This window comes from Primulina tabacum, chromosome 2, assembly GCF_025594145.1.
Source record: "Primulina tabacum isolate GXHZ01 chromosome 2, ASM2559414v2, whole genome shotgun sequence".
Classification (NCBI taxonomy): Eukaryota; Viridiplantae; Streptophyta; class Magnoliopsida; order Lamiales; family Gesneriaceae; genus Primulina; species Primulina tabacum.
This window is the reverse complement of record NC_134551.1, coordinates 2,444,473-2,461,252: the sequence shown is the minus strand read 5'-3', so window position 1 is coordinate 2,461,252 and position 16,780 is coordinate 2,444,473. Positions and strand designations below refer to the sequence as shown.

The following is a 16,780-nucleotide window of genomic DNA, read 5'->3' as shown; positions in this document are numbered from 1 at the left end:
TGTTATTTAAAAAATTCAGATAAATACTCATCTACGATTAATGTGTAAAAATAAGAATAATTATTAACCTATGTTGGTACACATATTTTTTTAGGCAAAAATTTGTGTGAGACGATCTCACGGGTCATATTTTGTGAGACAAATATCTTATTTGGGTCATCCATGAAATATTATTTTTTATGCTAAGAGTATTACTTTTTTATTATGAATATCGATATTTGTCTCATAGATAAAGATTCGTGAGACCGTCTCACAAGAGAACTGCTCATATTTTTATGTGTTGATCTCTAGACTCTAGGATAGGCTTGACATGAAGGCCAAGGACTATTGCCTCAAACTAATATTGTGAGTAAGTTCAAGACAATCTCTTGTTGGTGAAAGTAATTGAGACGACACTAATATTTCAAGAGATCGATCATTTAAGTTTGACTCAATGATGAGCTACTGAGGTTGCACTTGGTTTTGATCTTTGTTTGGAGATGTACATGAACATGGTCAATTTTGAATTCAACAAACCGAACTCGAACTTAACTCATAACTCGATCGAGTTGAATTCTAACTAAACTTGTATATTTTTTGAGCTTTGCATTCAACCAGAGGGACTTCATGTTATATATTGAAAATATAATAAATATGTTTTTTCAACATAATTCTTTATGTCATATATTTTACAAATATATCCAAATGCTGAAAAAGAGACGAAGTATGGCGCTAGTTCATGCAATATTATATATTATAATATGCCAATTTCATTGGAATTTGAAGAGAGATTTCAGGAATTCACCTAAAATCCTTGCTTTGAAATTGCTTTAAGAAAAAAAAAACATAATAGTTTGGTGGCTTTTATTTATGAGCCAATCAATTATATGGGCGACCCTACCTAGCAAAGCAGATTCAGAATTTTATTCAAGTGGTCTATTTTGAATTACACGATCTTTTTTTTAAAAAAAAATTTCTAACATGAAACGATCAGCGATAAATCTTTTTGATTATGTTAAATAAATTATAATTGAATGTATTTCATCGCCTTGGATTTTTTTTTTCGATTTCTTAAAGTAAAGAGTTAATGTTATTTAATTCAATTTTTGTTATCATGGACAGTTTTATTTTCACTTCAAAAGAATAATAATATTATTATTAACTACTACTTCACTTCATGTTTATATTCATTATTCCTTAAGTACCGGTGTATATCATTCATTTAGGCATAGTTTGTTATACGTGATAGAATAAACATATGATATATAATATGATGATAAGTTAAAGATAAATAAGATGTATGATATTATATTTAATGTTTGATATGATTTTAATAAGAGTGATTAAATTTATATATTAGATTGTAATGAAAAAATTAACCTTAACATAATAAATTTTATAATTTAAAAGTTGTTACTTGAGTTCATATTTCTTATGCGCCGACAGTGCTCGCATGATTTATTTATTTTTACCTAATTTTATATATTATATAATATGATAATTGAGCCCTTGATTTTGTGAGTCAAGTCAAATATCAATTTTTAAGATTAATCGAGTGATACTAATAATTTTATTGAGATTTATACAAATCAGTTATATAATTATCTCGAGTTCACTTATATAATTATCATATTATATAATATATAAAAATAAATAAAATTTATTTGATGTTAATTTCTACCTAAAAGTGAAATGAGATAACAATAGAGTTTAGGATTTTTATAAGTAATTTTAATTAAGTCATTCGTGGTGTTTTAATAATTAGATTAAAATCATCACATCTCATAAAAAGGATACTTTATCCTTATATAAAATTATTTATCACAGGCTCATGATTCTAAAAAAGTACCAAACGTGGAATAAGGAGTATTATTTATCAATCACTTTTTTATCCGAGGTATCAAACTATACCTTACATTATAATATTTATCAGGATTTTCAAAAACTATGATATCTGGATTTACTTTGAATCTCTTATATACAGTAAGTAAGAATTTTTGCATGGGATGTTTTTAAATGGATTCATTGGGGTAAAATTCTTATATCTAAAAGTCTATTTGGTTCAGTCTCAAATAATTTTTTTTGGGATTATTTATGATACATGCATGCATTGGGTGAAAATTCTCATATATTACACATACGAAGTGAATTTTTGATTGTGTTAAATAAAATTATAACCCTACATATCAAATCGTCTCGGCATTTTTCTTCGATTTTCTAAAAAGGTGATAACTTTAATCGAATCGGTCCAATTTTTGTCATCACGATGTTTGACATAGGGAGTCTTTGATGTTCTTTAAAAAACAATAATAATATTGCATGCTGTGCCTGAAAATATTATAATTTTGATTATATGATTTGTATATTTTTCGTTTAAGTATGTTGTTGGTCAATTTACAATTTCATCTCATTTTTTATTTTTTAAATATAATTTACGATATTTTTCAAACTATAATTTTAAAAAATTAAATCATTCATATATGTTACTTTTGCCTAAAATTATCCTCCTTATGGATGAATTATCGAAATGCTTTGACCATAAAATCTTAATAATATATTGTTAGTCAACTATTAGAAACCTACCCAATCTTAAGGCTACTCTTTCTTTCCCCTTTACTAATTTCATTGGTATGGATCCGAGACCCTCCCACCAAAAAATTCTAGACTCGTGGCCCGATGGATCCGATTCGAGTTGGACCCATGAACTTGTCAAATTAATAATATTATACAAGACGAATCTAAGCAAACCGAGACCTGCCTCGGACTCGGGTCTAGATCCGTTGACCGGGTCTAAACCAATATCGGATCTAGTTGATCAGATTTGAACCCATATATGCAGGACTGGGTACCCGGCCCATTGCCATTCCTTCGGAGCCGTATCTGAACGATTTGGTAACTATTTCATCTTTCATTTGAACCGAACTATCGATATTTAAAACCGTGGTTAGATTAGACCTAATCCTTAAGATAATTGCCAATAGCAATCTTGAAATGCGATTCAACAAGACGCGGCTGCAAACGCGATTTCTCATGCCCCGTACAGGATTTCCACGGAAAGTCGCATTTCAGTCGTTGACCTTTCTCTACTACCCATGGCGCCAATCTACGGCACCTTCTTCTCTCTTCCATCGCGTGGACTAGAGAGCATATTATAAAGAAATCAAATTCCATAGCGAATGGGAATCTTGAATTTGCTTTTTCTAAGCAATTTTTTGCTTTTGCTGTGTGGTTCAGTTCATGCTTCCAACACTTACAATGTAGGAGATCGCGTGCCTCTGTTTGTCAACAAGATTGGTCCCCTTCATAATCCCAGGTGATTTTTTTTCTTCCTGTTGTACTGATTTTGATTTATCGTAATAATTGAATTCTTTTATTATCACATTTGCGTTTTGGATGCAAGTTGGTGTGCTTGATTTTGTGGGTTATGGTTGGCATGAGCTGTTCGAATTGTTTTTCTTGGACTGTTAATTCCATGTCGAGCTGAAAATCATTCGATTTTGTGTCCTTGACACTGGTTTTGTTCTTGGTGTTAAGATGAGTGTTGATACAATGCAATGTTGTGCATGTTTTGAGGCAGTCATATTATGTTGTTTTTCATTTGTGAAATTCTTTGCTACGGTGATTAATAATATTTGTCTATTTTAAATTCACCATTTTTTTAGTCATGACTATTAGAATGCTGAATTATGATTGGCAGTTGACTGCACAGCACTTGGGCATTATTAATTTGATATAGGAAATCACAAACTATGGCAAGAATTTGATCAAGGTCCAATTCGCTACCAATTTCACTCTCCAATGTCATCTCAAGTTTTAATTTTGTGATCCTTGATGCAGCATAAGAGTGATATGAGAAGTTTCAGTTTTATGGCATGACATTTGGAATGGAAACTATAATATTCTGCTTGTAAGCCTTTGTGTTTTTCACATTCTCATCAAGGTTGACCGTCCTCCTTTTATTATTATCTTAGATGGTTCATTTTAGTCTACTTTTGTTGTGGCATCAGTCTGCTGAAGTAAAAGATTGTTTGTCACCAGTGGAGATGGCTTTCCTGTCATCATCCTCATGCGTGTGGTATTTTTCTGAGCGAGTTGAAATGAGAATCCCATTGTCTTGTTTAAAGTTAATTATTGTCCAGGGGAACTTGGTGGTGCTAAAGAATAAATCGTTATTTATCTCGGAACAATGGGTAAGAACCTTTGTAGTGTTTTCATCTTTAGTCCAGGTCTATCCTGGAATATTTATGAATGGTAAGTGGCAACCTGATAGCCTCAGGTTTTATATCTCAAGAAAGAAATTTAGGAGTATGAGTTCTTTTAGGGTAGCCTATAATGCTCTCTCAAAATGTGGAACTTTGATATAACTAGAACCTGAAGTTTCTGCAAGTGCAATACAACTAACATCTTCATAGCACACTGTTCATTTATCTCATTCCTATGTCTTTTAATTTGTTATGCTTTTGCAGTGAAACATACCGGTATTATGAGCTGCTATTCTGTCATCCAGGTTAGCGAGAAGGCTACATGTAATTCCTTTTTTATTAGCTGGAAGATGCATATGACGAGTACCGGCATCATCAAATCATCAACTTGAATTTATTTGGTTGTGCATTATTTTATTGTTCTTCTATTCTGACATTTGCTAGAATATTCTGCAAGGCTACAAACCACTAGCTCTAAATACTAGCATTCTAGGTCGAATAGCTTTCCCAAGTAGTTAACGACTCCACAATTTCTTGTGCTGCCAATGTGTAATCATCAAGTTCCCATGACTTGTGAAAATGTGCCACTGGGCTCCACCTTGGACGCTTTCTCTTACTTATCAGTGTTAAGCGCATACGACTTATTTAGCTTGTAATATGAGTGATGATCATCTTATTGATACTGGCTCAATGGTCTGCTATGTTGGTTATCAACGACAACATCAATGTTAAGCTATGAGCCTGAGCATATGGCTGAACCCAATTAGTAATTTCTAATTTGTAATTTCTAATCTTCTAAATGGAAGAGCCTTCAATAACTTATTTATCATTTCACAAATTCATGTGCAACCTATGTGGGATCATAACATTCTCCCATGTGTTGGAGCCAATTGCTCGTGGCCGTTATGACGCGAAAAGATTGGTAGAAATAATGTGTAGTTAGATGTATAGTTTTTCTCTCTTATTTGCCTTTTCTAGAGTACAAATGATCCCAGCTTGTGTAGTTTAATGAAGAGATATACAAATCCTGTAAATGTTTTTGTTTTTTTTTAAGGCATAATGATATTTACGTCTCCCATTCTTCTCAACATGATCCTCAGGTTTTCCCTCTTAAATTTTAGAAATAATGCTGCATTATGAATTGATGCATGTTTTCAAACCGATCCACATGTTTTCATTCGTAAATTGTCAAGAAATTTTTTTCTCATTGGCTTTTTTTTTGCCTGGCAAAATTTCTTTAGCAAATATTTTTAAGCCATTTGGCAGGTTTAGCATCTTTTAGCAGCTTCATGTCTTATTCCTTTCCTCCTTTCCAGATCAAGTGTTTGAAAAGAAGGAGAATCTTGGGGAAACTTTGAATGGTGACCGGCTGGAAAATGCTTTATATGAGTTGGAATTTTCGGTGAACAAAACAGAGACTGTTCTTTGCCACCAGAAGCTTGATAGGGAAAATGTTACTAAATTCAGGGATGCTATAGTGAGTGATTCTTACTATCAAATGTACTTTGATGACCTTCCCTTGTGGGCATTCATTGGAAAAATTGAAAATGAAAGCTGGAATCCTTACAGTAAGGGGCCAAAGTATTTTCTGTTCACGCATGTTCAGTTTAATGCTCTTTACAATGGCAACCATGTCATTGAAATTCATGCTTTCAGTGAGCCAAATCATGTAGTAGATGTATCAGAAGACGTTGACATCAATGTCAAGTTCACTTATTCCGTGTTCTGGCATGAAATCTCTACGCCATACAAGAACAGAATGGATAGATACTCGGGAACTGCCTTACTGCCTGTATTCCAACAAATTCATATGTTCACTTGTGTAAATTCACTTGGTATAGTCATTCTTCTCATGGGGCTGCTTGCTGTGCTTTATAAGCGGCATCTCAAGTACAATTTGAGAAAGTAATTCTCTTTGCTGCTGTACTATTATTTTCTGCTAAATCTTGGTTTTGCGGGACCTGAAAGCCAAGTATCTAACTTAAGTTATTTGTCTTCTATATATATTTGCAGAGGTTCGATTGGAGATGAAGATGAGGATAAAGCAGTTGGTTGGAAACATATTCACGGGGACGTATTCAGATGTCCCACAAATCTACCATTGTTATCTGCTGTCGTGGGCTCTGGCACCCAATTGTTGTTTATGTACGCATTGTTTTTGCCATTTTTCTTTACTTGAAATTTCGTTCAAGACACTAAATAATCTGTCACCTGACTCGTAGTGTCTCGGTGGCTACATTTCATTTTCAATTTCGCTGAAACCAGGCCAAGATTGGTGTTTGCTTAGTACTTGGTCATCGTCCCGTCTCTACCTAACAATTATAAATAGCTTATCTGCTTTGTATGGTTGTTTTGTTTTTTGAATATAAGTATTAGTAGCAAAAAATTATTAAAGAATCGATAATGGTGAAAACATAACATGGCGCTTGGCATGGTTCGATGCATGTTTTCTTGCATTGGTGTTGGACCATGCCGTATTTAATCTGTCTTCATCAACTTATTAGGATAATAGTCACCCCATAGATTATTTATATATGTGTGATAAAATACTTCACAAATTTGAGAAATGTATTTTTTCTCCGAGGATGAACTACATTTGCAGTAGTTTTTCTCGTGTTACTATTATATGCTTTTCAATTGTAGTTTAGCCTATTGAGCCTAAGGTTGACTTATATGTGAAATCTATAAAGAGGAACGGAAAATGTATAGTTTTCATATTTGCTTTAAGAGCCACTCGAATAACCATTTTCTGATCCGACAGGGTTTTGATCTTGTCTGTTTTGGCTTTTCTGGGAATCATCTATCCATATAACCGTGGTGCCTTCTCTAGTCTAATTTTCATTTCTTATGTTCTTTCATCGGCTCTTGCTGGCTATAACTCTGCATATCTCTGCAATCAATACTCCAAAACAGGATGGGTAATGTTTTGTGATTCTCCACGAGATTGTTAAATTGTTATTCGCTCTTAAACTTGCATACATAAGTGACCATGACATGATATTTGCAGGAACAAAGTGTTCTGCTGGCAGGGATTATCTTTTTCCTTCCTGTTCTTTTCACCACTTTTTTCCTCAATATACTGGCGGCATATTTTGGGGTCACTGCAGCTCTTCCACTCGGAACCATATTTGTCATTTTTCTTGTATGTACACTCGTTGCAGTTCCATTACTTATCCTTGGTGCTGTGGTTGGAAACCACTACAGAACTGAAATCCAATCATCTTCCCTCACAAAGAAAATCCCAAGGGAGATTCCGCAATTGGTTTGGTATCGTAAAACCCCTGTCCAAATGTTTCTTGGAGGTTTTCTACCATTCGGTGCCATTATCATGGAGTTTCACCTCTTGTGTTCAACTATCTGGGGTCATAAAATCTACACAGCTCCCAGCCTTTTGCTTGTCACATTCATAATTCTAGCTATCCTTACTGCATTGCTCAGTGTGTGTTTGACATATTTTCAGCTGGCAGTGGAGGACCATGAATGGTGTTGGCGGTGTGTTCTCTCTTTATGAATAACTAGTACTGTGGATACATTTTTTTCTTGTTCTCTGAGCCTGAATCTTGGGGTTAATTGCATAAAACACCTTGTTGAAGTTCGAAATGTGCTTTCAAACTCTTCACTTAAATCCCTTTATATTGGAATTTTTTCACATGCAGACATGTTTTTTGCCTTTAGCCACATTTTTTTCTACATAGTTATGCTCAAATGTTACAATTACCCCTAGATGAGTAAAATGAAAGTCACAAGATTGTCATCTTCAGTGCATGCTCTCTAATCCTATTAGGACTAAAAGTCTGGAAAAATTTGGAGCCTTCTGCTCGATTGGTATGAGAAAGCAAACAGTGAAGAAATCAAATATAGGATGAATTTCCTTTTACAACCCTTTTTGGTGGTATCTGTGACATTTGAGCAGAATTTTTAGTCAACAAATAACATACAGAAATGCAAAAAACACGTGTGCATGTAAAAAATACTGAAAACAAGAGTTTTCAGCAAAATTCAAATTTTACGGCCGTGATGTATATGCTTTTTTCCCATTATATTGTTATCCATACATGACTATTAAATCGTGATTGCACCAAGGCGAAGCAAGTGTGTTACTACTGATCAGGTCCTCGTATGATTGAATCAGGTCTGTGTTACGAGGCGGCTCCACAGCATTATTCATGTTTGCCTACTGCATCTACTTCTACTTCAAATCAAATATGAATGGCATCCTCCAGACTTCCTTCTTCTTTGGATACAGCGTGCTCATGTGCTATGCATTCTTCTTGATGCTTGGGACAGTCAGTTTTCGGGTGTCGTCCCTGTTTGTTCGGCGGATATACCATGCTGTCAAAAAGGAATGAGCTTCATTTTGACAAAGGCAGATCAATTCAAAGATGATAAGCGTCTGACACAGAAATTTTGGGAGAGAATAGATAGACTACAAGACCGTATTCCAAATTATCCATTTTGATGAACAACATATGATAAACTTGAAATTTAAGAGAATGAAATGTATTTGTAAGGTAAATTTATGAAACACAATTTGTGTTTACTGGTGAGTTTCCCCGATTTTTGTTTATTTTATCATTTTTACTCTTGGATTGACCTTTGTTTATATGTGTTTGCAGATGATATTGTCCTGATAGATAAAATTAAAGAAGATGTAAATAAAAAATTAAACTGATGACGTGAAAAATTTTAGAATTAATCGTTCAAAAATGAAATATTTAGCTTGTAACTTTAGTCTTAAATCTAGATGAATTCATAGCTCAATTTATATTGACGGTCGAGAAGTCCAGAGTGCACTATTTAGAATCTATTATCCAAAAGATTGGGAACATTAAAAATGACATAGATCATATGATTAAAGCAGGGTGAAAGAAATAAAGGATTACATCATGAGTCTTACGCGATAGAAGGATACATGCGAGATTGAAAGGAAAATGTTACAAGACTGTTGTTCAATCAGCTATGCTTTTATAGCTAAGAGTGCTGGGCCGCTACAAAACTATGGGTTCCCGAGCTTGCTCAGGGTTAGTTTTATTCCTGCTATTACCTGGCCCTCTGGGGGAGTTAGCTCCAAGGATACCCTCCGTAGGACGGAGGAGACCCTCCGGGGGCCGGACCGCAGCCTATCGGGAGTGCTCCTCACCTGAGGTTCACTCCCTTGTTAGCTCATGAATTCCTCTTTAGCTCTCAAGTATGCGGGAGGTAAGATGATGATAGCAGATATGCATATGTTAAGATGAATGTGTGACAAAACGGACAAGGATATAAATAGAAATGCAAGGACTATGAGTTATTTAGGTATACCCCCGTAAATGATGTAAAATTATACGTAAAACTTTAACATGGTTTGATCATGTGAAGAGGATATCAAACACGCCATCAATCCGACACATCTTAGATTGACATGTTAATGGAATAAGTAGAATGAAGGTTAAGTCATTTAAAACTTGGATAAATATTGTTAATGATCATATCTTAGATATTGGTTTAAGAAATAATATTTAGGAAATCATTTAATTTAAAGAATTAATATCTATGTAGTCGAAGTCGACAATATTTTTGAAGTACTTTTGTAAACAAAAGTAAAACTAATTTTGTATTTATATTTTTTTGACCAGAGATAAAAATTAATAATAAGTTATTGTTTTGTGAAACGATATAAGGATGTACAATATAACATATAATTTTATTTATGATAACATTTTATGTAAAACGTTATTATATTTAATATCTAGATTTTAAAGTTCTTATTTTATTATTTTTTCATAAAATACGAGTATTATGGAGAGGTAATAATTTAGATAAAATTACTGATAAATCATATATCAAAATAGAATTTTCATGATTAAAAATTTTATTCGGTGTACATCGAATATGACAACGGTTATTGGTTCTTACGTCATTAAAATTAATAAATATAATAATTTTGTGTTTAAATATTAAACCATTTCAAAAATATAATTTGTTAATTTAAAATAAAAAATGTATGATAAGTTCGAAATTATATAAATATTATGCATCAACACGAACGAAAATTCACCTACTTAATAGTTTTTTTTTAATATAAATTTGTGAGTGAGCTCGATTCTAGGGGTGGGTACGGTACCGTACCGTACCGAACTACGGTATCGTATACCGTACCGAAAATATCGATATGAAATTTTTTCATACCGATACCGAAATTTCGGTATACCGCACATTCGGTATACCGAATTTTCAGTATGGAAAAAGTTCATACCGGTACTTTATCGACACCGAAAATTTTGTCGGTGTTTTCGGTATACCGATATTTTTTCGGTATACCGAAATACCGAAAAAAAAATATTTCATATCGATACCGAAATGTTCGGTATACCGATTTTTTCGGTAAGTTCGGTATTTTTTTCGGTACGGTTTTTCGGTATTTCGGTATTTCGATATTTTTTCCCACCCCTACTCGATTCTCATGCATATTTTAAATTTATTATAAAATATATAACGTAAAATAAATTTTATTTTACTTTTAAAAAAATTATTTTAATCATAATTAATATTGAAAGAATTTTAAAATACATGGATTGAAATTAATCAACTCCACCCTCCATTTCTCCTTATTTCTCCTTACTCGGACGAAGATTCCGAGTATCAGCTTTTGCAGGTGACAGAGCAACCACAATGGAACCGGCGGCTAGGCGAAGCGGCAGTCATTTTGGAAGGGATGTACAGATTGATTATGCGCCGCACTCCCATCTACGTCACCTTCGTCGTCGTCGGCGCGTTCCTCGGCGAACGTGTAAGCATCTTCGCGCCTATTTTCGTAAATTTGTTCTATTGAATTGATTTCCATTTTGGTATTGTGAAGCTGTAGTTTTGACTATTTCGAAGTTTCGTAGGGTGTGTTGTTATGCTAGGTTGTTCTTTTACTCATATTCCATGCTCTGATTTCAGGCGGTGGACTATGGAATTCATAGGCTTTGGGAGCACAACAATTTCGGGGTATGTTATTTTTCTTTTAACACTAATTTGAGCTGATGTTGTTGAGTGCGATTCAGTTTTTGGTGAAAGGTTTGGAATTTTACATTTGTGTTGCATTACAACTTTTTCGGGAAAGACGACAAGTAATACTAAATTTTTTAAGTTGTTTGTGATGAGTCTATCAAGTTCAACAAATGTATGTGGGAAAATGGGAATATATTAAGCTTGATATGGTGTCTTAGCCCTTAGCATTGCTTCAAGATTCAGTAGCGTCACTTAGTTGTTAATTTAATCCTCAGAAATTAGACTCTATCATTACTCACCTTTTTTTTCATCCTTCAATTTGTTCTGTGATTGGCTTAGTACACTCATTTGTTGTTGATAACGGGTGTATAGAAATGAATTAGAAGATTTGTGTGATCTTTAGGAAATATTTCAAGGTTTCCCCGGTGTTTTTGACTGAATAAGATGCAATAGGAGGTTTTATATGATATCTTATTTCTCGTTGTCTGCTTAAAGACGTAGAAGTGATTCAATTCAGGACTCTGATACATTGTAGGTTCAATAGTGAATTCATTTTGAAGGTTTCATCAAGTGTTCTCTTCAACACTTTATGAAAGTGCTGCTAATTACCAATTTTCAATTTAGGTGCGGGGTAAGTTGATTTCTAAATATGTTTATTTAGCTACTGTATGTTTAAACTATGACATAAATTTTTCGGACCTCACTTTGGGTGCGCAAAGTGCTACGCTGGCTGGAGATTCAAGTTCTTTCTTAACACACCTTTGACGAGCTGAAATTGAGTATCACTCCTACCGGTTTTACATGTTGATAATCGTGAATCATACAAGAAATTATGAGCATTAATGTTTCTTTTAAAAATTAAAGTTTATTTGTTGACGAACTCATATGACAATGTGCCACCTGATCTGAAAACAAAATTAGGATTCCAGGTCGGCTGGTAAGCTATCAGCTTGACAAAAATTTGGGCAAGGAATATTTGTGTATAAGGTTATCACAATGTGTAGTGTTGGTTTTGAACCTACTTTTATGTTTAACCTTCTTGTGGGGCGGTACTTGACGTTATCTCTACTCCTTTCTTGAATCTATCATTGAATCTCTTTTTCGTGTCGAGTGAACTGCTTATGTCGATATATGTTGTTTATTCCGGTGTTTGATGTATTCCAGAAGCGGTATGAGGATATTCCTGTTTTGGGACAGAGACCATCTGAATGAAGTAGTGTTTATTGCAGCATCGGGCTTGGCTCGTCTTCACCTTAGATTGAGAGAGAGAGCATTTTGATGATCGTGAATAAGATCAGTAGCATTGGGCTTCTTTGCTTTTGTTTGAAGAGTTGTAAATAAATATTTTGAAAAAAAAAAAAACAATATTTGGTAAAATAAATTGTTCGTTTGGTTTTGTTTAGAGGAAATAGAGTTGTCACGACATATGATGAATAATATCAGAAATTATTTTATAAAATAATTTAAAAATTTTGAAAAATCATATTTAATAGTTAAATATAATATAATATTGGAATTTATAAGGTGGTGGTGAAAATTTGAGTTAAAGTAATAATTATGTCGCAGATGGGGATATTTTCCAACCCACCAAATTGAGGAGCCTGAAAATGAGTATCTCTCGTGAGTCTACTTTGACATGTCTTGGAGTAAACAAATCAAAGCAGCTCGTGAGTTTTTTTAATAGTCACTGAAAATATTTAATTTGTATTTAAAATCATCGAATTCGAGCTGAATTTGAACTGAATTGGAACTGGAACCTATTAGCTTTATTCAGTTTTTGTTAGGGACCAAGAAAAACGAAAGAACTAGTTTTTAAGAAAGACCGAATTTCTATTTAAATAAGCAAAGGCTTGTTTGGATAGCACAAATAATGTTATTGGATTCATATATTGTGAGCAATTTAAGCACAATCGACATAGCCTTAAATTTTATTTTTTTTTAATAATAAGGAGGAGAAAAAAATATAAACTTGAACAAGGCTAGAGAATTTGGACCCGTAATTAATTACTTATGGGTTTTAAAGCTCCGAAGCCCAATCAGAATCCTAAGTCCAACAAGTCTCTAGGGTTTTTGCGAAGCAATTTATTGCGTAGTACGCGCCCCTGACTCTGCAAATCGAAATCGCCTCTGTTTCCGACTCCGAGGTATGTGTTTTTGCGCGGTGTTTGTCCATGTTATTGCAGCTAAACTGACGAGTTTACCTATTTGCTTTCCGGTTGCTTTGTTTGCGAGCAGGCGTGATTTGAGAAGATAAGGCCTTGAAAGATGAGGTAGAATCAAACTTATCTTTCTTTAATGGGTTGTTACTTTCTATCTAATCTCGTCGTTTTTGTTCTTTCGGAAGTGATTTGAGTTATTATTTGAGATATGCTTTTGATTAAGCTGATGTATGGCTTGTCCTTGTTCCTTCTGTTCGCTCTCATGTTAGGTTTCATCTATTTTATCGCGATGGTTTAGATATTGGGAATTGATATACTATCCGAAGTAAATGGAGCTTTGAGGAAATATATTGCGACAGTTAGAAACCCTTAGCCGAGGAACACTTTTTTTTTCCTGATATTCATGGTTGTTTGCATTTGGATTGGCTTAAAGAAATGATCTGCTGCTTTATTTGTAGAAAGGCTGAAGCATTTTTGGATTGAATAGACGTGAAATCTAGTTTTTTTTTTAAAAAAAAATTCTGGGAGAAGCCGTAGAAGAGTTCACAAGCCATGTTTTCTGGTTTCTTTCTTTTTTACGTGTTTTTTAGATAAAACCCGTCTGACAACCTTTTTTTTTGTAATGCTTTTGCAGTAAGCTTCAGAGTGAGGCCCTGAGGGAAGCTATAACTCAGATTACTTCTGATGCTAAGGAGAAGAAACGAAATTTCACTGAGACAATTGAGCTCCAGATTGGGCTTAAGAACTATGATCCTCAGAAGGACAAACGTTTCAGCGGGTCAGTGAAGTTGCCCCATATTCCCAGGCCAAAAATGAAAGTATGCATGCTTGGTGATGCTCAGCATGTTGAAGAGGTATATCGAGTTTCTTCATTGCTTTTCTTAACATAATATTAAGCATGAGGTAGTTATGTGTATATAATATAGATTCACAATTTGCATGGACCGGAAGGACTATGAATCTTATATATTTTAATTAAATACATGTAATTTATGTACATTTTGGTAGCTATGAAAAACTCCTCTTATGTGAGAGCTAGTATATGACCAATGTGATAATTTTCTCCTTTGTTTTGATTGTATGTTTATGTATGCTTTGTGGTAATCTACGTGGAATTATCCGTTTTGAGCCAGGGCCAGTTAGTAATTTTGCATCAAAATTGCACACAATCTCATTTTTTAGGAACTGTAATATAATCTACCATCAGTGTTTTTTAACCAGATGTGTATTATGAGCTGTTTTTACCAGAAACTGTTTTTAATCAAAACACTACTGATATTTGCTGTGAACGAATAGCATGTTGAAGAGTTGTTTTTGATAGGTTTAGACCTTTGCAACAAAGTAATTTTCATTTACATTATTGTTTCTCGTGTTATATTGTTAATATTGTGTATTTGTAATCATTTTTCACATCTTTTGCAATAATTTACCCAGGCTGAAAAAATTGGCTTGGAATCCATGGATGTGGAGGCTTTAAAGAAGTTGAATAAAAACAAGAAACTAGTGAAGAAACTTGCAAAAAAATATCATGCTTTCTTAGCCTCGGAAGCTGTCATCAAACAGATTCCTCGCCTGTTAGGGCCTGGTCTGAACAAGGCAGGCAAGTGCTTTTTCACATGTTGGTTTGTTCTTTTCACTGATTTGTGAGCAAACAGCACATGTGAATCACCATATGTATTGGTTGAAATGCCCCTGAATATTTACTTTTATTAGAAAATTATGTTATACCTTTCTACAAATGTGATAATCATGGCATTCGATTCTTGTTATTGATTTATTTCTAGTGTGATGCAGGTAAGTTCCCTACCCTCGTGTCTCATCAAGAATCCCTCGAGTCCAAGGTTGCGGAAACCAAGGCCACAGTCAAGTTCCAATTGAAGAAGGTTCTTTGCATGGGAGTTGCTGTTGGAAACTGCGATATGGAGGAGAAGCAAATATTTCAAAACGTTCAAATGAGTGTTAACTTTTTAGTCTCCCTTTTGAAGAAGAATTGGCAGAACGTAAGTACATTCAAACGCTTTCTTTAATAACAACCAATAATAATCTCCTTTCCTGCAAAATATCAGTCAAATTTTATTTCATACATATATGTTTTCACGTGTTGATGGCTTGATATATTGATTGAATATTCGGACTTTCGTGGTTGGTAAGCGTTTATTTTTTGTCATAATCAGGTAAGGTGCTTATACTTGAAGACAACTATGGGAAAGACACAACGGGTCTTCTAGTGATTCACCTTATTTTTCTGTTTGGAATGCCTATGTGGAAAACTCGTGAGAGGCATCTTCTCAGACAATCAAACCTTTCTCGGACTGATTTTTTTGGGCTTTTCATCATTTTGATACTCTTGTCTTGATGCATTTTGGAGATCCATTAATTTTGTGCCTGTTGAGATGCTTGGTTTATACTCAGTTTTTTTCTTGCATGATTCCTCCATTATCTTTAGACTTGGATTACTATTACTTGCTGATTTCTTTACAATTTTATTTGGTGAATTTGAACTTTCTCTAACCTTGTTTTGTAGCAAATGTTTTTGGGAAGGATACTGCATAGTGAGATACTGACATTTGTGAAAATCTCATTGTACACTATTTGTTACTGCAGTGTTTTTGGCCTTTACCCCAAGTCTTTGTAATTGTTATTTAAAATTTAAAAACTTAATGTGGAATTTCTCTAAAATTTTCTTGAGTCTGCTTTGGGTGATCAAGTGTTTAAATGTACATGTTCGGTATATGGTACATAGTGATTGCATACATTTTTCAGGTTATGTGCGGTTTGAGTGATAGGATCACATATATTTTTCCCTTTGATTAGTGTAAGATATTAAAATTATTTTTGAAAGATGAAATATATTTTCACACGACAATTATAAATTTGTATTTTTTTTCCAATTCCTATGTTAAAATTATGATCAATGACTGATTTATTTGCCCGGATTGGATTAAGTATATTTGAGCTCGATTTTTTTTTGCTCAAAAGGTACTTTGAATTTGGCTCAATATTTTTAAAGATATTCGAGATCTGATCGAATTATTGTTCGGACAATAAGATTCGAGAATAAAAGTTCGAAACTTTAGAAAGTATGAAATTTATATATATTTAATATATAATTATATTATATTAATACAGTGTTTAGATTATGAAGTGGTCCGTGAACTATTGAACTAAATAATTTGAATTCAAAATTGGTTTGAAAAAATTGGAACATGTTCGAGTTTGATAAATTCGAATACGAATCAAATGTTTATCGAGTCGGTTTGAAAAACGCGTAAATCTAACTCGATTTGTTTATCACAATAATCTCCATTAGAGGTCAAGATTTAAATATCAGCCTAAATAACAACGCCTGCCAATGTATTCATCGATATTTTTAATGCGCTAAATAAGCTTTTAAGATGATATGCGCGAAGTTTTCACCAAAAGGAAGGGCGGATCGGGATTTAGTCTGTTGCGTGAAAGAAATTT

The 16,780-nt window shown here is 33.7% G+C and overlaps 2 protein-coding genes and 1 pseudogene across 4 annotated transcripts; all 3 read left to right on the top strand.

The window, feature by feature from the left end:
- The first annotated feature begins 2,953 nt into the window (after positions 1–2,953).
- Positions 2,954–8,738, top strand: LOC142524585 (transmembrane 9 superfamily member 5-like). Of its 3 annotated transcripts, XM_075628629.1 has the most exons (8): positions 3,157–3,292; positions 3,817–4,169; positions 4,446–4,505; positions 5,498–6,086; positions 6,195–6,326; positions 6,943–7,099; positions 7,189–7,673; positions 8,314–8,738. In XM_075628629.1, the coding sequence occupies exons 2-8, from the start codon at positions 4,166–4,168 to the stop codon at positions 8,528–8,530; spliced, it is 1,644 nt and encodes a 547-aa protein (XP_075484744.1). In that variant the 5' UTR covers positions 3,157–3,292; positions 3,817–4,165; the 3' UTR covers positions 8,531–8,738. The 3 variants fall into 3 exon arrangements, with proteins under 3 accessions (XP_075484739.1, XP_075484751.1, XP_075484744.1); XM_075628624.1 differs by lacking the exon at positions 3,817–4,169 and having other exon boundaries at positions 2,954–3,292; positions 4,446–4,486; XM_075628636.1 differs by lacking the exon at positions 3,817–4,169 and having other exon boundaries at positions 2,954–3,292.
- Positions 8,739–10,749: 2,011 nt separating this feature from the next.
- On the top strand, positions 10,750–12,565 carry LOC142524574 (cytochrome b-c1 complex subunit 9-like; annotated as a pseudogene).
- A 613-nt stretch (positions 12,566–13,178) lies between these two features.
- Positions 13,179–15,760, top strand: LOC142524564 (large ribosomal subunit protein uL1z-like). The gene is made up of 6 exons (XM_075628607.1): positions 13,179–13,300; positions 13,392–13,426; positions 13,950–14,169; positions 14,750–14,915; positions 15,110–15,315; positions 15,490–15,760. The coding sequence occupies exons 2-6, from the start codon at positions 13,422–13,424 to the stop codon at positions 15,541–15,543; spliced, it is 651 nt and encodes a 216-aa protein (XP_075484722.1). The 5' UTR covers positions 13,179–13,300; positions 13,392–13,421; the 3' UTR covers positions 15,544–15,760.
- The last annotated feature ends 1,020 nt before the right edge of the window (positions 15,761–16,780 follow it).

Coding starts and splice junctions, on each gene's coding strand:
- LOC142524585 (XM_075628624.1), top strand. CDS start 3,156: ATGGGAATCTTGAATTTGCTTTTTCTAAGCAATTTTTTGCTTTTGCTG. Junction 4,487..5,497: donor GCTGCTATTCTGTCATCCAG/GTTAGCGAGAAG, acceptor CCTCCTTTCCAG/ATCAAGTGTTTGAAAAGAAG. Junction 7,674..8,313: donor GACCATGAATGGTGTTGGCG/GTGTGTTCTCTC, acceptor TGATTGAATCAG/GTCTGTGTTACGAGGCGGCT.
- LOC142524564 (XM_075628607.1), top strand. Junction 14,170..14,749: donor ATGCTCAGCATGTTGAAGAG/GTATATCGAGTT, acceptor TAATTTACCCAG/GCTGAAAAAATTGGCTTGGA. Junction 14,916..15,109: donor GCCTGGTCTGAACAAGGCAG/GCAAGTGCTTTT, acceptor AGTGTGATGCAG/GTAAGTTCCCTACCCTCGTG.